This window comes from Malaclemys terrapin, chromosome 2 (assembly GCF_027887155.1).
Source record: "Malaclemys terrapin pileata isolate rMalTer1 chromosome 2, rMalTer1.hap1, whole genome shotgun sequence".
NCBI classification, from domain to species: domain Eukaryota; kingdom Metazoa; phylum Chordata; order Testudines; family Emydidae; genus Malaclemys; species Malaclemys terrapin.
This window is the reverse complement of record NC_071506.1, coordinates 122260017-122283127: the sequence shown is the minus strand read 5'-3', so window position 1 is coordinate 122283127 and position 23111 is coordinate 122260017. Positions and strand designations below refer to the sequence as shown.

The 23111-nt window shown below is 45.5% G+C and overlaps 1 protein-coding gene across 2 annotated transcripts in view; it reads left to right on the top strand.

The window, feature by feature from the left end:
• The window catches only part of CDH20 (cadherin 20), a 176041-nt gene extending 157443 nt beyond the window's left edge, over nucleotides 1–18598 (top strand). For both annotated transcript variants that reach the window (XM_054020213.1, XM_054020214.1), the window contains 2 exons: nucleotides 15322–15573; nucleotides 17056–18598. In XM_054020213.1, coding sequence (XP_053876188.1) covers nucleotides 15322–15573; nucleotides 17056–17555 — 752 coding nt within the window. In that variant the 3' untranslated portion in view covers nucleotides 17556–18598. The remainder of the gene's footprint in view (nucleotides 1–15321; nucleotides 15574–17055) is intronic.
• Nucleotides 18599–23111: the final 4513 nt, after the last annotated feature.

Genomic DNA, 23111 nt, shown 5'->3' with positions numbered 1-23111 from the left:
AGAATGCCCAGAGCCGAAAGGGAAAAGCCAGAGTAGAACACTCCAAAATGGAAACAGGGAGTAAGAAGGGACGACAGTGAAAAACCATTGTCCAAGAACAAGAAAATAATCAAGCACATTAGCTGGATGGTTCAAATGGGATCAAAGTGAAAAACATTTGGAACTGAACCTGGTCTTGCAATCCCTGCACACAGGATCAGGCCCAAAGTGTCCTTTATTCTAGTTTTAAGAGGTGACCACAACTATATAAAAGTTCTCGGTGAAATATTTAGTGCAGTAGCAGCTCACCACATTTTGACTAGTGGCACAGAGCTACTCATCTGCACTGCCATATAGGAAACCTAGCATTGATTATGGAGCTGATACAGGGTTGGTAAATAATGCTTTCAGCCTATGGTAGGAAGAAGTCTCTCCTGTACAGCAGCAGTGATCCCTCAAGCCAACTAATGGGTGGCAAAAGGATTATTTCAGGTGCCACAAGTGAGGTTACACTGGGGGCAAATGTAGAAGACTCACAAAGTGAAGATCTTCCTCCCTCATGGAGAGGGAAAAGTCTGCTGCTAGCTACAATATACAGCAATAAACTCCAATATTTAAAATCAGCTTCCTGCTTCACCTCTGCAAATAAATGGGGGTGCAGTGTTGTGGATGCAATTAATGGCAAGCACAACCTGTGTACACTGGGTGTCCAATTCCCTTTGCTGACCATACCTGCTCCATGCACATATACCATCCTTTTACCCATCCAGACTGATACATTTCTGAAAGGATGATTCAGCACTAACCAACACCTGGAATATTATTTCTGAAACCCGGTGAACAACAAGAAGAGAAACTCCTTTGGGTAGTGGAGAAACAGCAAAATGCCTGTAAAAATGGGGAACAGATGGGCATCCTGTGTTCAGGTTATCAATTTATGTAAATCGGTCAAATTCCATTAAAGTCAGTGGGCTATAAACAAGTTTACACCATTTGAGGATCCAACCCCAGTTGTCTATTCTCTGTACAAGTTACAGGGCCGGCTCTAATTTTTTTGCCGCCCCAAGCAAGGGAAAAAAAAAAAAAAAAAAAGAGAGAGTGCCGCCCGCCGTAACAACCCGCCGCCTCGCCGAAACAAAAAACAAAAACGCCGAGTGCTGCCCCGCCGAAACAACCCCCCGGAGTGCCGCCCTGCCGAAACAAAAACCCCGAGCACCGCCCCGCCGAACCAGGAAAAAAAAAAAAAACAATCCGAGCGCCACCCCGCCGAAACAGAACAAAACAAAAAAAACGGAGTGCTGCCCCACCACCCCGAGATTGGCCGCCCCTTAGAAGGTGCCACCCCAAGCACGTGCTTGGTCGGCTGGTGCCTGGAGCCGGCCCTGCCAAGTTAACCATTTCTATCCAAGAGCAATTTGGGATCTGAAAGGGTAGATTAATATAGCTACATGAGCACCCATTTCTCATCACAGCAGTTAAGAGCTACCTAGGGCAATATGGCTGGTCAGGAAAATAACTTTCTAGGACTAGTGGTGGAGAGGTATAGGCATAGGCACCTTAACCTGTGGAGTTTACTTCCTTGAGAGTGCACCAGAGCTTATCTTGGCTTAGGTGGCCTTCAAAAGCATGGAGTACAGCCGACCTGTAGTCAGGCATTTAAAGGAAAACCAATTCACCACTCTTGGCAGACAGAGGTAATAAAGTCAGACCCTCAATTGACTTCAAAGGGAGATGGGGCAGGCCCTTAATTAGCTAATGTGGCCGTACTTCAGTGAGCTATGGATGTGAATATAGCTTATGGTGTACTGGACTTGTGTGTGGAGTGGGTGGGGGGATGGGGGGGGGGCGCGAGGTATTTTTTGTAATAGTTAAGGTGCCCCAGTTCAGCAAGAGAGTCTGGGGACATTTTTAAATTAATAAAAATAAAGGCACCTGCAACTGCATTGGCCATGATCTGAATACAACCTTGCTTCCTACTCCACCATGCATCTGTCCATCTCTCTCCAGGAATACAGAGGAAAGTTTCTGAGGTCAATTATAAATGTAGATGGAGTTTCTGCCATGGCTAACAAATGGGTACTTTTAAAAAGAATGCAAGTAGCAAGAAGGCAGTGACTTTTCACAACAGCAGGCCAATGCTAGATCTGCTCATAACCGTTATTTGGAGAGGGACCCAAAGGTTTCCCCATGCAACATTTTGTGACCTTGTTTCTCTTTTGGGGGTGGGAGACAGGAGACATATTTTGCCAATAAAGTTGAAAGCAACCTTCACTGTAACATTTGGCAAACTAGGCTCATTGTGTCCTAGAGGCATTGTGCTAAAAATAGAAACTTATGAAAATTCTTAGCATCAGATGTACTCTTTCGGTCCAAGGCTGTGCTTTGTAAAATGTATAGTGGCAGCAGTGACTGAATAGCTGTGCCTCCTTATCACTTTAAAATGCCAGTTTTTCAGAGACATATATCCTAGCAAACATAGGGATAGTATTGCTTACAAATCTGAAATGTACATGGAGTAGTTTATGAACAGGATTGTATGATTTCAGTAACCAAAGATGTCCCTTCCAGTCCTACCTGCAATCCATAAGAACCTACTGCCTTGACAGTTCAGTGGTAACAAATAGTGATAAAACTTCATAATTATACTTTCATCTGGGAATCTCACACTACTTTATAAATTAGGAGACTGAATCACAGAAAGGATAGATACTTATCTAAAGTCACTTTGCGGTAATGATGGGAACAGAACACAGAACTCCCAAATCACAGGTCTTGTTCTCTAGCCACTAGACAACAACTGCCTCCCAATTTGGAGTAAGGGAACAAACTAGTAAGATTACCAATGCTGTTGAATACATTGCTAGCCACTGCAGTGATTAGGAGTAATTCTTTATCAAAGCTGTAGAACTCTAGCACCAATTAAAACCCTAAGAGTCAGTTTGCAGTCTAAAGAGCTCCCCTAACACCCCCTCTCAGTTCAGAGGAACATATAGAGAGTAAAGGCATTAAGTGTTTTGGATGCGAGGATCTACAAATTAGTGGATAATTTCCTCCGTTGACAACGAAGATTTCAATACAGTCGTCCCTTGACTCAATCCTCTGGCCTCCAGCTTCTGATAATGAAAAGGAATAGCAACCATGATGGGTACAGGCACCAATTCTATACTGGTGTGTGGGTATTTGTCTGCAATCTCAAACATCCACCTTCTCGCCGCACAGTATTTTATGGCTTGTGGGTTCTTAAAGACCCTTTTCCTTAAATGGGAGGTTACCACTATCTCAGACATGAGAGAGAAAACCAAAAAGCTGAAAATCCTGAGAAAATCAAAGTTCCTTCTTCATGGTTGGTTGTCTTCAACAAAGGTGGCTGCTGCTTCTCCTCCCTCTCCCCCCATCTCTGGTAAAATATTTTTGCATTAGTTATTAACTATGATAATTACTTTAAGAAAACCAATACTAATTCTGAGCTAGATTATCCCTGGTCCTTGCACAGATGCATAGTGCCTTCCCTAGCCCCACAAGCCTAGATGCTGGAACTAGGGGTGCTGGCTTGAAGTTATTTTCATCATATACAGGGTTTACAGTTTGGTTAAATGGCTCTTAGCACCCCCACTATACAAATTGTTTCAGCCCTCCTGCCAGGGTTTGTTTTGTTCCCAGAGTTTAGTGGAGTACAGTGATTGCTCTCCTGAAAGTACTAGGGGCGAGCAATCATCTCAGCTGGAGCAGGAGAAAACAACTACAGCGCGCTCTCGTGCACACGCACACACACCTGCAAAGCCGATCCTGCATGACATGGCGTATGCTCCATCCTATGGGATGGAGTATCATGTGTGCTCCCTCTGTTTGCCCAAAGGCTGACTGAGGAGACGTTTCCTCTGCCAGAAGTGGTACAGAGCTACATCTGTCTGTACTCAGGGTTGTGGCTAAATACTACAGTCTATCCCTCTGTGATGAAAAGAAGCTGCATGAGGCTGTAGTGAGGTCAACACTACCTGTGCTTTTGTATCACCCATATTTCATAGAACTTCTCTTTTGGGTTACGATCTAGCAGGTATCCAATCTGGGCAAGTGGTGTATTCAAATTTCTGACATGCCATGTCACATTCCATCATATTATATACCCAGCAGGATTGCATCAAATCACATTGGCATTTGATGAGACACATGACTACACAACATGGCACAAACATATTGAAGTTACAATGCAACAAGTCCAGCTGTTCTTTAGGGATGAACTGGATCCCTGCCTGGTATTAAGCTAAACAAAAACAAGAGGGTGGCAGACGCAGAACGCTGAGAAACACCAAAGGGAACTACATCACCATGACTGGTTAAGAGAGATCTGGGAGACATATTTGAAGTAAATTAAAAAAAAAAATGTGCTTCAACATTTGACTATAAAAGTCTGTTTTTCATCTTGGAAAGGAACAAATATATTAACACGACCTAGGGTTTGTCAGTAACTAATGCTGCACAGCTTCAGCCAGACACACTCCCCATATCGAAAAGTGATTTGTTTTATGAATAAAGTAGAACCCTCTTATTATCAGGGGCACCAACCAGGAGGAGCTAGGGATGAACAGGAGTTCTATTCTTGTTCACTTTAAACAGGCTGGTCCTGCGTCCATGTATGCTCTAAGCAAGGTCCCATGCATAGTGTGGCTGTGCAGCCAGCCCCATAATTTACCTTTTTGCCAAAATGCCACAGAACTGTCTGTTGGCACAGTATAAATTCAAATTGCCATTTCCTGCCATTACTTCAGCTTCTCCACCCACTCTACTAAATGTGCTGCAGAAAGGATATTGTATTAGGTGCTGGAGAGGAGGTGTCAGAGGGCACCTGGGCAGCCTAGAAAGAGCTTGGAGAGGTTTGCAGAAGAAGGCAATTGCCATTTTGCAGTCCCTAAGCCAGAGGTAGTCACTGGGCGGACCATGGGCCAAATCTGGACTGCCAGATGCTTTTGAATGGACCGCTAAATATTTTTATTTACTTATTATCGTTGTTATTGCAGTATGAAAAATGTTTCTCTGGAGTCTGGACCTTGACTATACCTTGACCAAGAAATTTGGACCTTGACAAAAAAAAAAAAAGAGGTCCAAAGCCTTCCCCAGCTCCAGAGCTATTAATGGGCACAGAAACAGAATTCTGTTTTGGTACCATGGATGGCAGACACCTCCTTCTGCGGGATGCCTCTGTTTCCCTTTTTTAAAGCTACCAGCCCATTTGCTACACTGCATAATCAATAAGCATTGCCACATAATCAGTGCTGTTAAATTGGGGGTGGGGACAAAATGTTCAGCCTAAAAATTACAATAAAACTGTTTCCACTGCAAACAAAGCAACTCTCTGTCCTAAGTACATTTATACAAATTCCACAATTTACAGGTAGGAAAATGTCAATTTCCCCTCTCCTCCGCCCTCTCCCCCCCTTTATTTTTGAATGGCAGTTTTCCTAGCTAGCAGTGTCTTTTCTGCCAGCCTACCCTGTAAACACTGACAGCACCAGGTACTTCTAAGGATATCAATACACCTGCCTCACCAATCAAAAGCACAGATGGCCAGCTCATTATTTCCTTTGAAACAGTCAGAGGGGAGGAAGCAAAAATTAAATAGGAAACTGCGAGCTGAAATTCAGACATCCCACAGCATCATTCCATCCAGGGGAGTTGGGGGTGGAGTTTGTTGGCCCATCAAAGAGAAAAGGAGCTGTGGCCCTACAACTAAGTGGATGCCCCGATATCTGCAAATAAATTGCAGTAACGATTAGGACATTTGTACATAGGGCCAACTCATCTGTCGTACTCCTTCAGTTCCTCCTCCCTCTTAGCAGCACAGACTGGTTAAGAGCCCTGCTACCATACTTTCCTACTTATTCATGGGCCTTCCAAGAGGCATTGGGCTTGTCTAAACGGGAGGTTTAAATTGGCTAAATCAAGTTAAACCGGTGGGAAAATGCTACAATGCATTATAGCATATTAACTCTGGGAATTTCTTTCACTTTGAAAGAAGATTGACTCAAATAGAGTTTGTTCTGTCTATTGTTTGTGTTCATGCAAAGCTATTGTGCACTTCTTTGGCAGTCTTCCAGCTGCTATCCCACACTGCTTTGCAGGCAACCATTAATGACTTGTCTATTTACCTCTATGCCTTCCACTGCTCTGGTGTCACGCTGACCAGATGCCCCTTTCCCTGTTTAAAAACTGGCACAGGGCCAGATTTTGTCCATTTTCTCCTGGATTTGAACATATCGGCATTGCAGCAGTATTACTCCAGAAGCCCTACAATATGCCTAGAGTAGCTGGTTGGAGCTGTGCTGAGACCCTGAATCTCATCACCATCTGGGGGGAAGTATCAGGAAGCTCTTGTGGCCACCCGCCAGAATCAAGCTCTTTTTGTGGGCACTGCTAAGCACATAACCAGCACACCAAACAGTGCAGGGTAAAGAGCAAAACAGCCCAGGAGGACTTACATTCACACCAGGGATGCTGGGAAAAGGTCCAGTAGTGGTAATGTGACCTGTCCATCTTTTGAAGAACTGGACAGAATTTTGATCAGTTACCCTACCACCCAAACCAGAAAGGTTATGGACCCTGCTCTGTCCCCACCCCAAAGACAACCTGCAAGACTCACCGGAGGATGAGCATGAGGAAGCCAGTGAAGACCTGTCCCCAGAATGCCAAGATTTCTTCAGGACTCAGAATCATGACATTGGCCAAGTAGAAAGTGAGCCCAGCTCCTGACGTGCAGCAACCAAGCCCAATTCCCAGCCAGAAATCCAGGCTGGGACTGAGAAGACAGCTCCTCTCAAGGGAACCTTGTCATGTAAGTATCTATCTTTATAATTTATTATTAATATTATTGTGCTATGCTGCTGTGCTAGCTTCAGTTTGGGTGTCCCATGGCCACAGCCACTTTAGTTTGATGCGAGCTAGGAGCCTTTCCCAGTCTCCAGCCCCTCAGCTCAGCCCACATTGTGCTTTTGGCCCCTCCATACAGTTTTCAAAATGGTGGCTGCTCTGGCCAGCAGCCTGCATCTGTCTCATGCTAAAGCCCTGACCATTTTCAGGCCCATGCCATGGAGGGCACATACCCATCCACCTATTTTTCTTTCCTCTCCCCGCATCTGTCCTGTCTGGCAACCCCATCTGCCCGCTCAAAATGGCAGCCAGCAGCGCGGCACAGCCTCCACCTGCACCCCCCCACACACACACACACACACCTCCCCAAGTTTATTCAAATAATGAAAACATTCATCTGTGCAAAATTGAACAGTTTATCAATGCAGTGGTTACAGGAAGTTTGGTTACTATTCTCAGTTTACATGAGGTAGACATGGAGATCGCATGCCTGTACAGGTACAAAAACTACAGCTCCTCACGGAAGTATAGATGCTCTGTAACAGTGAATGCTTCAGACAACCACTGCAGAACCTTGTTTTAATCTGCACTTTCACCACGTCTGCAAGGAAGATAAAGCAGAATCTAGGCCAAAGAAATTGCCTGCCTTTGGTCTGGGCATTATGGAGGATGGCTATGCAGTCATTCCCCTTCCATTTCTGCAGCATTTTGAGGGGAAGAGCCATCTTGGTGAATAACTTTATCACTGGTCTGCCCTTTGCTTTTGTTAAGAAGGCCATTCTCTGCCTTTGTAGTCAACCATCTCTATGTAACATCATTAAGAATCAGGACAGCATAAAAGTGATGTAGAGGGGATTGCTATCCAGTTCTCCCTGCTCACCCCTACCCCACTGTATAAGCAAAAATGCTAAATTCCCAACCCTTTCCTAGCCTCTGGGGGAGGGGGGAGGGGGGCGGCAATGGCAAACCCAGGCAGCATATACCACACAGACAAAAATCCCTTTTTGGTTCTCATTCACACACCACTTACCAGCTCTGAAATTCCCCCAAGACTGGAAAGAATCTTAGGGAAAGAAAGTCACCAAGTCCATATTAAACAAAAAAAATGCTATCTTAGCCTCTCTGGAATATGAACAATAACCCCTTATATGTTTTCCTTCCTCCCACAGCCACAGCACTTAAAGGCCTTGTCCTGGAGGGTTTGGCCACTGCATCAATGGCTGAGTTGCTGGGTAACCTGATAAGGAAGAGACTTAAAATGCAGCATTGCAGAAGCCCAATGACAAATAAAAATAGTGGAGAGATGGAGGCTGTACTTGGGCAAAGAGAAGGAGCTCCTCAGAGAGACCATTGGGGTGAACAAAGTGGGTCACAGTGGCCAGGGACAACATTGCTGTGGCAAAAGTTGCTGTTGAAATAGACATGGAGATATGAAGAAAGAAGAACAGGAGTACTTGTGGCACCTTAGAGACTAACAAATTTATTAGAGCATAAGCTTTCGTGGACTACAGCCCACTTTTTCGGATGCATATAGAATGGAACATATATTGAGGAGATATATATACACACATACAGAGAGCATAAACAGGTGGGAGTTGTCTTACCAACTCTGAGAGGCCAATTAATTAAGAGAAAAAAAACTTTTGAAGTGATAATCAAGCTAGCCCAGTACAGACAGTTTGATAATAAGTGTGAGAATACTTACAAGGGGAGATAGAGTCAATGTTTGTAATGGCTCAGCCATTCCCAGTCCTTATTCAAACCGGAGTTGATTGTGTCTAGTTTGCATATCAATTCTAGCTCAGCAGTCTCTCTTTGGAGTCTGTTTTTGAAGTTTTTCTGTTGTAATATAGCCACCCGCAGGTCTGTCACTGAATGACCAGACAGGTTAAAGTGTTCTCCCACTGGTTTTTGAGTATTTTGATTCCTGATGTCAGATTTGTGTCCATTAATTCTTTTGCGTAGAGACTGTCCGGTTTGGCCAATGTACATGGCAGAGGGGCATTGCTGGCACATGATGGCATAGATCACATTGGTAGATGTGCAGGTGAACGAGCCCCTGATGGTATGGCTGATGTGATTAGGTCCTATGATGATGTCACTTGAATAGATATGTGGACAGAGTTGGCATCGGGGTTTGTTACAAGGATAGGTTCCTGGGTTAGTGGTTTTGTTCAGTGATGTGTGGTTGCTGGTGAGTATTTGCTTTAGGTTGGGGGGTTGTCTGTAAGCGAGGACAGGTCTGTCTCCCAAGATCTGTGAGAGTAAAGGATCATCTTTCAGGATAGGTTGTAGATCTCTGATGATGCGCTGGAGAGGTTTTAGTTGGGGGCTGAAGGTGACAGCTAGTGGTGTTCTGTTATTTTCTTTGTTGGGCCTGTCTTGTAGGAGGTGACTTCTGGGTACTCGTCTGGCTCTGTCAATCTGTTTTTTCACTTCAGCAGGTGGGTATTATAGTTTTAAGAATGCTTGATAGAGATCTTGTAGGTGCTTGTCTCTATCCGAGGGATTGGAGCAAATGCGGTTATATCTTAGAGCTTGGCTGTAGACAATGGATCGTGTGGTGTGTCCTGGATGGAAGCTGGAGGCATGTAGGTAAGTGTAGCGGTCAGTAGGTTTCCGGTATAGGGTGGTATTGATGTGACCATCGCTTATTAGCACAGTAGTGTCCAGGAAATGGACTGCTTGTGTGGATTGATCTAGGCTGAGGTTGATGGTGGGATGGAAATTATTGAAATTATGGTGAAATTCCTCAAGGGCTTCTTTTCCATGGGTCCAGATGATGAAGATGTCATCAATGTAGCGCACGTAGAGCAGGGGCATTAGGGGACGAGAGCTAAGGAAGCGTTGTTCTAAGTCAGCCATAAAAATGTTGGCATATTGTGGGGCCATGCGGGTACCCATAGCAGTGCTGCTGACTTGAAGGTATATATTGTCCCCAAATGTGAAATAGTTGTGGGTGAGGACAAAATCACAAAGTTCAGCCACCAGGTTAGCTGTGACATTATCAGGGATACTGTTCCTGATAGCTTGTAGTCCATCTTTGTGTGGAATATTGGTGTAGAGGGCTTCTATGTCCATAGTGGCCAGGATGGTGTTTTCTGGAAGATCACCGATGGATTGTAGTTTCCTCAGGAAGTCAGTAGTGTCTCGAAGATAGCTGGGAGTGCTGGTAGCGTAGGGTTTGAGGACAGAGTCTACATAACCAGACAAGCCTGATGTTAGGGTGCCAATGCCTGAGATGATGGGGCGTCCAGGATATCCAGATTTATGGATCTTGGGTAGCAAATAGAATACCCCTGGTCGGGGTTCTAGGCATTTGTCTGTACGGATTTGTTCCTGTGCTTTGTCAGGGAGTTTTTTTGGCAGATGGTGTAGTTTCTTTAGGTAATCCTCAGTGGGATCAGAGGATAATGGCCTGTAGAATGTGGTGTTAGAGAGCTGTCTAGCAGCCTCCTGGTCATATTCCAATTTATTCATGATGACGACAGCACCTCCTTTGTCAGCCTTTTTGATTATGATGTCAGGGTTGTTTCTGAGGCTGTAGATGGCGTTGTGTTTAGCATGGCTGAGGTTATGTGGCTATATTACAACAGAAAAACTTCAAAAACAGACTCCAAAGAGAGACTGCTGAGCTAGAATTGATATGCAAACTAGACACAATCAACTCCGGTTTGAATAAGGACTGGGAATGGCTGAGCCATTACAAACATTGACTCTATCTCCCCTTGTAAGTATTCTCACACTTATTATCAAACTGTCTGTACTGGGCTAGCTTGATTATCACTTCAAAAGTTTTTTTTCTCTTAATTAATTGGCCTCTCAGAGTTGGTAAGACAACTCCCACCTGTTTATGCTCTCTGTATGTGTGTATATATATCTCCTCAATATATGTTCCATTCTATATGCATCCGAAAAAGTGGGCTGTAGTCCACGAAAGCTTATGCTCTAATAAATTTGTTAGTCTCTAAGGTGCCACAAGTACTCCTGTTCTTCTTTTTGCGGATACAGACTAACACGGCTGTTACTCTGAAACCTGTCATGGAGATATGAAGGCAACTCCTGGAGGCTATAGAGAGTCAGAAGGGTCTGCTGCAGCTTCTGTTAACCAGGACCCAGCGATGTTATGCAGCCCCTGACAATACAGGGTACTGGGAACACTACCAACAGAGAGTACTACTGTACACCCAACAGAGTACCCCCAACCGCCATTCCTTCACAGACCCAAGCTCAGGGCAGCAAGAACAGTTTCACTTGGGAGCCCTCATTTTTTGAGCCATCTACCACCCTTAATAACTTTGAGCCTTGCCACTTGATACCAGAAGGCCTAAGAACAGGAGGAGGAAGAGGCGAGGCATATGCTCACCTGTGACTTGAGTCCCCCCTCCACTGTACGATGTCACTTTGAATTTTTGTTTAGTTATTGTTCTAGATAAGACCTGTTTCTGTTTGCTATATGTTTAATAATAAAACTCATTAAAAATCATTTATAAAAAGAGTCGTCAATGCATTTTATATAGCAAATCCATAGACTGTAAATAGTTTAGAGTGTTTTGTAGAAGAACCAAGCACAGACACAAAATAAAATGAGGATTGCCACGACATTGCCCTTCACTTCACTACCCATAAAAAATACTGCACTGCTCATAATCCATCCCACATATACACCCTCAACTGGTTAACAGCTGCACATTTTCAGGCTTGAGACTCAAATTAAGATCAAGAGGTATCTATGACAACGTTACTGGCCGTTTTAATTTTGTATTGGATGTCTTGCTGGCTGCTCAAGGCACAGCCTTATCCCGGGTGGAAGGCTTTTTCCCTTACTCTGACAAATGTTGTTCAAAATGTAACATGGAACAATAATTTTAAGGCACTTATTTTTTCCCCTCCAGCTTCCAACCTATTCCACAAACAGCGCCACCTTCCTTTCAAACTGCAAAATGCACACCCACTGTCATTCCGCAACTATTCAGACAGTAGTTAAACAATTCCTTCCTTCTGTCCAAACCGACTGTGAATGGCTGTTATCGAGGGAAGCAAAGGACAAGCCAGGTCTCCTAGGATAACCAGAGCAATCTGCACACCATAATGTCCATAATCATCCTCTAGGCAAACTGTTCTTGATCCATTAAGGTAAACAGAGCTGAGTTCCCAAAATCCTATCATTGTAGACTCTTCCAGACCACCCTGCATTTACGTCTGTAAACCTGCCACGGGGTCAACAGACTTTGTAGCACCATGGAGAAATACTCCTTTCTGTGTATAAATTCTGAGCTGCAGGAGTGGGGAGGAAGGGATGGGAGGAGCCAAATAATAAGTTATATTGCTGCCATCAGTTGCTCCAATACAGTTTGGGAACCCCATGAGTGCAAAGCCATCAATAATATTCTGAACATTACCAAGCTTTATAACCTGGTGTAACAGTGCCTCATCGATGGCACCACACATAAACAATGGCCCCCACAGCTGATCTCCCCAGGCCAAATTGTTTGGCTGTGTTCCGGTAGCATTCTGGGGTGACCAGCTTCCAGATGGCAATGGCAACCTACGTCTCCACAGGTATAGGGCACCGTGTGTTGGTATGCTGCCACTCCAGGGCCAGTTCTGTACAGATCTCAAAAAAGGTTGCTTTCACCACCCTGAAATTCTCTCGCCATGGCTGATTGCCCCAGCTCTGCAGAATGATCCTTTCCCACCAATCCACGCTGGCTTCCCAAGCCCAAAAACAGCACTGAAGGCTGTGAAGCTACTTCAGCAACTGCTCCTCTCATATCAGTTGCTTGCCGTCCTCCTCTTCTTCCTTAGCCTCTGAAGCTGATGTGGCCAGTGAAGTCCAAACCCAAAGTCATCCAGGTTTGAGTGCTAACAGAGTCCAAGCAACCTCTGTGTGCTTGCAGTTGCCAGCATTGTTGAGTTCATGCTGGCTGACAATTCAGAAACAATGCTATTCTGCCCAGAAAAGGAAGCATGAGGCGGAGAGAATGGAAAAATGGGATTTATTTGTTTTTAATTGAACTTCCCTGGCTTTTGGTATGCATCCCACAATTCACAGAGAGAAAAATCCCAACATGCACACTGCTCAGCAGCAAAGGACCATAGGATACCCTCAAAGAATGCTACACACTTATTGTTCACCAAGCTGCCAGTGTGCGAACAATGATGCAAATCGAAAGAGGCACCGCCAGCCTGTGTGCACCATTAGTGCAGCTCATGTCCTGCAAGTTAAATAATGCATGTCATATCAATCCCCTACCCCCCACCTCGACTCTGTGTAGACAAGCCTAGTGATGGCACAGAATTCCTCTTCACCAATTTAGTGCTGACAAGATCAGCACTGACTTCCACAGGAAACCCCTGCAGGTTTTCCTGAGGATAAAACTGAAAAACTGCTGCCTGAACCCCCAACCCTTCTGGCCAGCTGCACCCACGCTAATTCGGAAGTCCGGACTTTGCGAAGTTTGTAGTGTGGATAGGGGCCTTCGTGTTTTGAGAAGAGTTGGTTGAGAACTGGAAAGTCTGTTCTGCAGACAGGGGTGTAGGAGGAATTGTTCTGAATTAGAGCAAAAAAAGGTGAAATTTCAATTTCCTGTGAAATAATTCCAAAAATGTTTGAATTGAGACCAAAATGTTTCATTTCAATAGTGTTGAAATATCCTGTTTCAACTTTATTGTTCTCATTCATTTAGTTTTGACTTTTAGATTATATTAAAAGTATAATATATAAATACCATATTATATAAATGAATATAATCTAAATGAAATGAATCAAAATGAAATGTTTGATTTTGTAAAAAAAAAAAAAAAAAACACACATTTCTACCTTTTCCCATCTAAAATTTTGTCAAAATGGACATGTTCCTGCAAAACGTTTTAATTTTGATTATTTTTTTTTGGGGGGGGGGGGGAAGGGTTTCCCCAGTGGACAGTTTGTATAGCCCAGAATGATTGAGCCAGCTGATTTTAGAGGTCTTTCAGATGTCAGAAAAACAAGCCACACATCAAAAATAAGAGAACACTACATGCAGTGGTGAGCTGGAGCCAGTTCGCACCAGTTCGCAAGAACCAGTTGCTAAATTTAGAAGCCGGTCTAGAACTGGTTCCTAAAGCGGCTGGCGGGTGGGCAAACTCCGGTCCGCGGGCCACATCCAGCCAACGGGACTGTCCTGTCTAGCCCGCCTGAGATCCCAGCTGGGGAGGCTCCCCCGGCCCCTCCCCCGCTTCCCCCCAGAGCCCCGCTGCCACTACCCCAGGGCTCCAGCAGTGGGGCTCTGGTGGCAATTTAAAGGGCCTGGGGCTCCAGCCCCTGCTGGGAGCCCCAGGCCCTTTAAATTGCCCCCTGGGGAAGCCAGGCCACCCCGGCACGGCGCACCGGCTCTTGCCAGTGCCGTATGGGGGTGTACCGGCTTACTTCCGCTTCTGGGTAAGGGGGTGGAGCTGCAAGCTCCAGCGGCTGCATGGCATCCTTACACAGCAGCATGATAAGAGGGCCGGGCCAGGGCTGGAAGAGGGGATGGATAAGGTAGGGAGGGGGTGGAGATTCTGGGGGGGGCGGTCAGAGGACGGGGAACTGGGGGGGAGTGGGGGAGTTGGGTAGGTGTGGGAGTCCCAGGGGTCTGTCAGGGTTGTGGTGGATGGGGTTGGGGCAGTCAGGGGACAGGGACAGGGAGTGGGGCGAATTGGGTAGGGGGTGGGGACCTGGAGGGCAGTAGGGTTGGGGGGGGGTCAGGAGACAAGGGAGGGGTTGATGGGTTACGGGTTCTGTGGGGGGCAGGACATGGGTTGGGGTCAGATGGGTGGTGGCGGGGGGGAGAAGACAGGCACGTGGGGCTTGTACTCACCGAGCAGTTCCCTGACGGGTCTTCGGCAGCTCTTCGGCAGAGGGTCCTTCACTCACTCCGGGTGAAGGACCTGCCGCCGAAAACCTGGAGGGAGTGAAGACCCCCCTGCCGCCGAAGTGCTGCCGAGGACCCGGTAGGGAACCGGTTCTTAGGATTTTGGGAGCTCATCACTGACTACATGTCCACAAGAGTTACACAAAGGGGTTTCCACAGCATTTTCACTGGAAGCACAAAGAAACAACAAGGCCTAGAAAAGCTGCTGAGCAGGAACAAACAGGGACAACAAGTTGCCCTCAACTGTTCATTTCTATCTTGCTTTCTGAAAGATATTTTAGCAAGATCTGAAGGCTGAGAGTTTGCTCTAGGCACTGAGTGTCACCAAGGGTAAGAGAGTCTCATAAGGTGTATGCCTAACAGGTCTATATGTTTTAGCCTGAAAACATGTTGGAGTTAGGTTGAGAGGCTGAAGCAAAATGCTGATTAGTGACAAATTGGTGAAAAGCAAAGAAAACAGGGAGAAGATATCACAGATGTGTGTCTAATGCTGGCGGGGGCGGAAAGGGGAGGTTTAACTTCCCTTTCCAGCTGAAAATGTTTGCATCATAAATTCTTATATATCTTTGTTAATTTCCTGCCCTAGACAACACTGCCTGGATTTTAACCAGGAGATCTGGCTTCCGACAGCACGAGCAGAACATCTTTTATCTCCCCATCCTGATCGCCGATAACGGGCGCCCCATGCTGAGCAGTACTGGCACTCTGACCGTGCATGTGTGCAGCTGTGATGACGATGGTGTGGTGATGTCTTGCAATGCAGAGGCCTATATACTCCCTGTCAGCCTGAGCAGAGGAGCACTCATTGCAATCCTAGCCTGCATCTTTGTCTTGTTAGGTAAAACTTGTGTTGTCTTTCCTAAGGAGGGCTTAAATCATCTATTTTGGTCATGACACTTGGCAGACTGTTAGCCTCACTAAGGCTGATTTTATATTGTGTATAAAATAGAAGTGGGCGTATAATATATATATAAAGCTTTTTCTTTATTGACCTCAGCATTTCCCCCAAGATTTTATGAGACAAAGAAGGGCAATGAGGCAAGGGAGGTCAAGCCATCACATGATCAAATGGTCTAAGTTTCTCTCTCTCACACACACACACAAATCAGAAAAAAAATTGAAAACTTGTAAATTTCATTATTTTGGCTCTGAATCTTCCAGATATTTAGCACCTCTGCTCTCCTTCTTTGTTTTAATCAGAAATATCTACTTACTTAGATGGTCCCATCATCATAGTATCTGAGGTTAGTATCTGATCTCCAGGGGGAGCTACGGTGCTTAATATCTCTCTTGCACTCTCATTTATCCACAGATCTGGTCCATTTCCCTACCCATTTCCCCTATACACTGACCCAGATAATTGGATCAACAGAAATCTGGGTCAGATTGCTCCTCCCCTTGATCACCACACACTCCCTAACATTTCAGAAGTTCACCTTCAGTCTGAGGAGCAATGGGATAGAGGCGCAGGCTAACGTTTTCAAAAGCACCGAAGTCCTATTTTCAACAGTGACTTAGGCAATTAGGAGCCTAAGGCCATGTCTACACTAGAGACCTTACAGCTGCCCCACTGTAAGATCTCTTGTGTAGCCACTCTATGCTGATGGGAGAGAGCTCTCCGATCAACATAATTAAACCATCCCCAATGAGCAGCAGTAGCTATGTCAGCAGGAGAAGCTCTCCTGTTGACATAGAGCCAACCACACCAGTGCTTGTCAGTGTAATTTAGGTTGCTCAATCAGGTGTTTTTCCTCACACCCCTTAGCAACTAAAGTGATAGCATAGACAGTCTAAGTGTCATTAAAAAAAACAAAACAATGGGATTTATGAGAGAAAGGGAGCAGATTAGATGGGCCCAAACCACAACATTTAGGTATCGGTCCAGCTTACAGCAAACCCTCTCCCCACTCCAAAGTTCCGGATTGTTTAAATCCTGGGATTTGGTTTGGCCTATTATAGGAAAAAGGATCCAGCAGCCACATTCAGACCAAAACTTTAAAATTAATTTTCTTAGCCCCATCCCAGCTGCCCAAAGCTCAGAAGTATTTGATTTCTATGCACCACTGATTTGGGCTCATATCTAGAGTCAATCATTGAACGAGGTATTTCAGTTATTACAAAATTGTCATACTGATTCCGTCAGAGTTTGTAAACACCAAGTACAATGGCTGGATAGGGTGTTGGTATTTGCATTCTCACTGCATCTTTCAGCCACGCCTTCTGTTAGAAATGCACGTGTTCCTTTTCTCAGTGATTAAGGAGAGTAGATGCCAGAGAGCTGCTCTTTCTAATGCCCGTATGTTTTGGTTGCCCCTTGTAGTGCTCGTGCTGCTCATCTTATCCATGAGGCGGCACAGGAAGCAGCCTTACATCATCAATGAAGAAGAGAACATCCATGAGAATATCGTCAGGTACGATGATGAAGGGGGCGGGGAGGAAGACACCGAGGCCTTTGACATTGCTGCCATGTGGAATCCCCGGGAAGCCCAGATAGTGGTGAAAAGCAGGCAGGACATGCTGCCTGAAATAGAGAGCCTCTCCCGATACGTGCCTCAGACGTGCATAACGGACAACAACGTTCACAATTATGTGCTGGCCAAGCTGTACGAAGCTGATATGGACCTCTGGGCTCCTCCTTTTGACTCCCTCCAAACATACATGTTTGAAGGGAACGGCTCAGTGGCAGAGTCACTCAGCTCATTACAGTCTGTCACTACGGACTCAGACCAGAGCTATGACTACCTAACAGACTGGGGACCTCGCTTTAAAAAGCTGGCCGAGATGTACGGCGTCACAGAGGGCAACGGGGCTCTGTGGTAATGAGTGAGGAGCAGAGTGTTTTCTACACGACACAAACGTCCTAATCTAAATCCGTTCTCATCGGAAGCTCGTGTGGACATAGGGCAAGACCTCCTAAAATAGCAGTATGGTGCTTGAATGAGAATGGGGGAGACGAGTGCAAACAAAGCTCTCTCTCTCTCTGGCTCAGCTTTACTCAGTTAAATTAAGTTACATTTTTAAACAATGGAGAACAAAAAGAGGAAAGTATTTCCTGATTTTTATAGCTACGTTTGAAAGCTTCATTCCTGGAATATAATGATATTACTCTGGTTTTTTACATGGCAGCTTATGGAGTTCTTTGCATCTGGATATGAAGATCCTTAGGGTCCAATAGTAATCTTCAGCTCACAGGGAAATTGCCAGTAAAAGAGGATGCCTAATTGGTTATTTCCCCCCATTGCTTGCTAACAAAACAGAAAGCAGAAAACTGAAACTGGAATTGTGAGGAGTGTTCATTATAAAATCAGCCTTCTTCCTTTGTTGCTAAGAGTCCTTTTAACCCTTGAAAAACAAGCCTGACTTTTTCCATGTTGCTCAGAGGAGAGGGCTTGGAAAGACCTTTGGATTTGTGCTCTAGTTTAAAGGCTGATACATGAGTCACTGAGGCTGAATACTAATCCACCCCCTGTCAAGTTAGTGTAAATTTATTTTCCTCTCAGCTCTTTAAAATGTTGGCACTGCGGAACTGCTCAGAACAAAACCAGAAAATCTGCCTCTTTTGCACTGTAGATGTCTCTTCCATGTGCCAAATGTGATGGTTAGATGCTAGCAATGAAAGCCAAATAAAAAAAATTTGATAAATACATGGGTTAGAGGGGCTTTCCTAATCTGTGTGAGATCAATCCAAGGGATGTTTACATACTGTAGATAACCTACTTGAACAAATGCAGTATTATAGAAGAATAAATGGATGTAAGAAAATTACATGTATAAGTTTTGTATATTTGTTAATAATTTTGGTAATAAATATGATGTACTGCATACAGTACAGTACCTTAGCACCTCTTTTAATAAAAGTTATACTGAAGGGAAAATCTGATGACAATTTATTGGATGCTTTATGTACACCAGTTAGTGCAAAACGTGGTTAGTCAGAGCTGTATAATGGAACCGAACTTTCAATCTGCAGGGTCAAGCCCATTAAATGTTCACTTCTAAATAGTGGAACCCTTGTCAAATAACCCATTTAGGAGAGAGTCATTCCTCACTTTATGAAGCATTTAAGGCCATGTTTTAAACCAACTTCTCTTGTTGCATGCATAACACTTATGCACTCATTGGTTCACACAAATGATGAAATCTACTCATTTTCCTGTGCAAATAGGATTTGGTGATTCTCTCATTTGTATACCCTAAAGGTAGTACTCAAAAATTACATGCAGAAGTGAACAAACAACTCAGTGCATGCTTTACTGGAATCTTGTGATGTAATACAGATTTAAAATTGCATCTATAGGTTCTTTACATATAAAGAGGCTGTACACACCAGGAGGTGCTGAAACATGTGCCAGACCTAAAAATAACATGATTGTGTTATGTCACATCTTTCTCCCCCCCCCCCATCACTGCCCCATCTTGAGTTTACTTACACACACACACAAATCCACCCCTCTGTCTTTATTTAGTCTAGTTTTAGACTATAAACTCTCCAGCAAAGAACTAGTCATCTCAGATGCCTACACTCCTATGGCACAATGTAAACAGCAAATAAAAGTGCTTTAGGGTTTCTCATATGTTTGCTCATCAGTTGTGAAAAAATTATGAGTTTTACTAGATGCAATATGCCAGTAGTTCAGTTCCACATCTGGATTGGATCCTTCACTGTCAAAAGGGGGGAAAGACCGCCTAAGAGCAAAGAAATATATTCTGTAAAAGTGGCGATAGTGTAAACCAAGTCCATACACCAGTTTTTCTATTACAGCAGTTTTATAGCACTGTAAGTCTCTTATAAATCAGTGAAGTAATAATACCATAAAATCATTTTAATAGCATGGAGAATCAGGCTTATAATGTTTAATTATAGAAGCAAGAACTCAGGGTTTAACCCATTTTATAAATTTAGGTATTGGCTCTAGAATTCAAACCCTGTTAGACCTGTAAGTGTATTTTTTTGTTTGTTTGTGGGTTCCCTCCCCACTCTGAACTCTGGAGTACAGATGTGGGAACCCACATGAAAGACCCCCTAAGCTTATTTCTAGCAGTTTGGTTAAAAACTTCCCCAAGGCACAAATTCTTCCTTACCCTTGGATGGTATGCTGCCACAACCAAGTGAGTTAGACAAAGATTCAAGGAAAAGGACCACTTGGAATTCCTGTTCCCCCAAAATTCCCCCAAGCCCCTTCACCCCCTTTCCTGGGGAGGCTTGAGAGTAACCAAGGTGAGCACAGACCAGCCCTTGGGTTTTTAGGACACTAAAACCCAATCAGATTCTTAAAAACAGAACTTTTATTATAAAGAAAAAGTAAAAGAAGCACCTCTGTAAAATCAGGATGGAAGGTAATTTACAGGGTAATCAGATTCAAAACAGAGGATTTCCCCTTTAGGCAAAACTTTAAAGTTACAAAAAACAGGGATAAACCTCCCCCATAGCACCGGAACAATTTACAAACTAAAAGAAAAGATAATCTAACGCATTTTCTTCCTATTACTTACAATTCGTAATCTTAGAGGCTTAGTTCAGGTATGGCTTTGGGAGATGTATTTTCCCTGCCCTGATTCCTCGCTGACCCAGAGAGAACAAAGAGACCCAAAACAAAAACCTTCCCCCACAGCTTTGAAAGTATCTTCTCCCCTTATTGGTCCTTTTGGTCAGGTGCCAACCAAGTTATCTGAGCCTCTTAACCATTTACAGGTAAAGGAGGGATTTTATGCTGCCCTTAGCCGTATGTTTATGACAGTTTGTTTATGCAGAGAAAAAATAAAAATGTTTTTCCCTAAAAATAGTTCTATGAAGCCCTGCTCATAGTCCCTCCTATTCTTTAACTTTCATGACTGTGATGTTCAACTCTGCTGTATTTGGTGGCATGTGAACAGTTCTGCAGTCCCAAGTCCGCATTTGCCCTTGCTCAGCCTCCTTGATATTTACAGAACACTCTTTATATGGTATATTTATGGACAGCTGTGAGGGGGCTCCAGTAGGCCTGAGACCAATTTCTCACTGGGAGTGCAGGCAACTGCCAGAAGACGACCATGTGTAGTGGAAGAGCAACTCATCCAAAGAAAGAGGAGAAAGATTATTTGTGAGGGGGGCAAACATAGAATAGTAAAATCTAGCCCTTACTCCTACTGGGGATCAGTGGTGACCTCTCATTATGACTGAGGGCATCACAATCTGCCCACAGTGGTTTTGGTGAGAGAGGGAGCTAATCAGGAGGAGAAGACAAGTGACTGGGGGAGCACAGAGTGATTTTTGGAGAAGGCAGGCCAGGAAAGAGTGAGTAAAAGAGAAGATTTGGAGTGAAAGGGCTGGCAGAGAGGGGAAAAAATGGAAGCAACAAGAGCAGAGTAAATAAAGCAAAAGAATAGTCAGAGAAGTGAAAAAAAGACCAACTGATATGCAGCAATAAAACTGCTACTTGTCAAGGCAAAGCTACACCAGTATAGCACTGAGTATCTAGTGTGGGGTGTCACATTTTTGCATGTGTTCACGTAGTATCTTGGGAATCTTAGTTACCAGCATCGAGGAAAGCGAACAGAAAAATAATTCCTCCCCACAAATACTTCACCTTTTCATTCATATGTTGTTTAGGGTTACCATATCTCATAAATAAAAAAAGAGGACCCTCCACGGGCCATGGCCACGCCCATTTCCCCACCCCTAGCTCCGCCCCAACTCCGCCCCTTCCCCCACCCTAACTCCGCCCCCTCCTCCCTTCCACTCCCAGCCAGGGGGAAAGGGCTGCCCCAATGCTACCAGCATCACGGTTTCCCGGGCAACCCCCAGACCCTGCGCCCCCAGCCGGCGCTTCCCCAGCGCAGCTGGTGCCCGGGAGGGGAAGCGCCCAGCCGGGGGCGCAGGGTCTGGAGGCTGCCCAGCAAACCGTGAAGCCGGTAGCGCTCGGGCTTTGGGCAGCCCCCATGCCTCCGGACCCTGCACCCCCAGCCGGGCATTTCCCCTCCGGGGCTCCGGCGGCTCTGCGTAACTTACACTGTATAAGTTACACAGAGCCGAAGAGGAGCAGAGCCTCCGCAGCTGGAGGCTCTGCTCCTCTTAGGCTCTGTTTAAGAGCCGGGCTGCCCCAGCGCTACCAGCTTTGGGCAGCCCCCGTGCCTCCGGACCCTGCACCGCCGGAGCCCGGGAGGGGAAGTGCCCAGCTGGGGGCGCAGGGTCCGGAGGCAAGGGGGCTGCCTGAAGCCGGTAGCTCTCGGGCAGCCCGGTTCTTAAACAGAGCCTCCAGCGGCTGGGGCTCTGTGTAACTGACACTGGGTCAGTTACACAGAGCCCCGGGGGCTGGAGGCTCCAGCCGCCCCCGCTCTGTTTAAGAGCCGGGCTGCCCAAGCGCTACCGGCTTCGGGCAGCCCCGTGCCTCCAGACCCTGCACCCCCAGCCGGGCACTTCCCCTCCCGGGCTCCGGCGGCGCAGGGTCTGGAGGCACGGGGCTGCCCGAAGCCGGTAGCGCTCGGGCAGCCCGGCTCTTAAATAGAGCCGCGGGGGCTGGAGCCTCCAGCCGCCGGGGCTGTGTGTAACTGACCCAGTGTCAGTTACACAGAGCCGGGCTGCCCGAGAGCATCAATGTCATTTGATTAGTATAAAACCAGTAGAAGTAAATTAAGGCTCACATCCTTTGATAGAACAAATGGAGCCCTCAGTCATTGCTGCTAAAATGATCAAAAAGGTCTGTTCCTACATTGTTTCCTCCTTGCTGCTAGAACACTCAAATGTCAGTTCCTACACTGTACATCAGTATCTGATCCAAAGCGCACTGAAGTCAATGGAAAAGGTTTTAATGGGCTTTGGATTAGGTGCTGGAACTAGGGGTGCTGCAGCACCCCCTGGCTTGAAGTGGTTTCCATTATATACAGGGTTTACAGTTTGGTTCAATAGCTTTCAGCAACCCCACAATACAAATTGTTCCAGCCCCCCTGCAGCTTTCCATATTCAGGCCCCAGTAGGCAACTCAGGGAGCCTCATTATTGCTGCAGAATTAACCGCAGGAACTGATGGCAGAGGAACCCAGCCATCCAGCAAGAAAGGCATTTGGGCAGGTGAGCAGTTCACAGGCTTTTGAGAGGCTTATAGTTCATGACCAAGACTTTGAACTATACCCATGAGGGAGCAAGCAAGCAGTGCAGAGCACACAACACTGGTGTGATGGGCTTACAATGGGCTGCCTATCACTAGAGATAGCTCGAGGTTTTTTGTATTGCAGAATATGACTGTTTTCCATGTTCCCGTAGAGCTGTAATTTGTTTCCTTGCCTTTTACAACTACATACTACTTGTTTCGCCCACTGGCACCCGGCTCCAGGAGTCCCCACAGGGAAAGGCAGGTGATGTTTATATGGCTGCTTTTGCTGGGGTTCTGCCCGGGGAGAA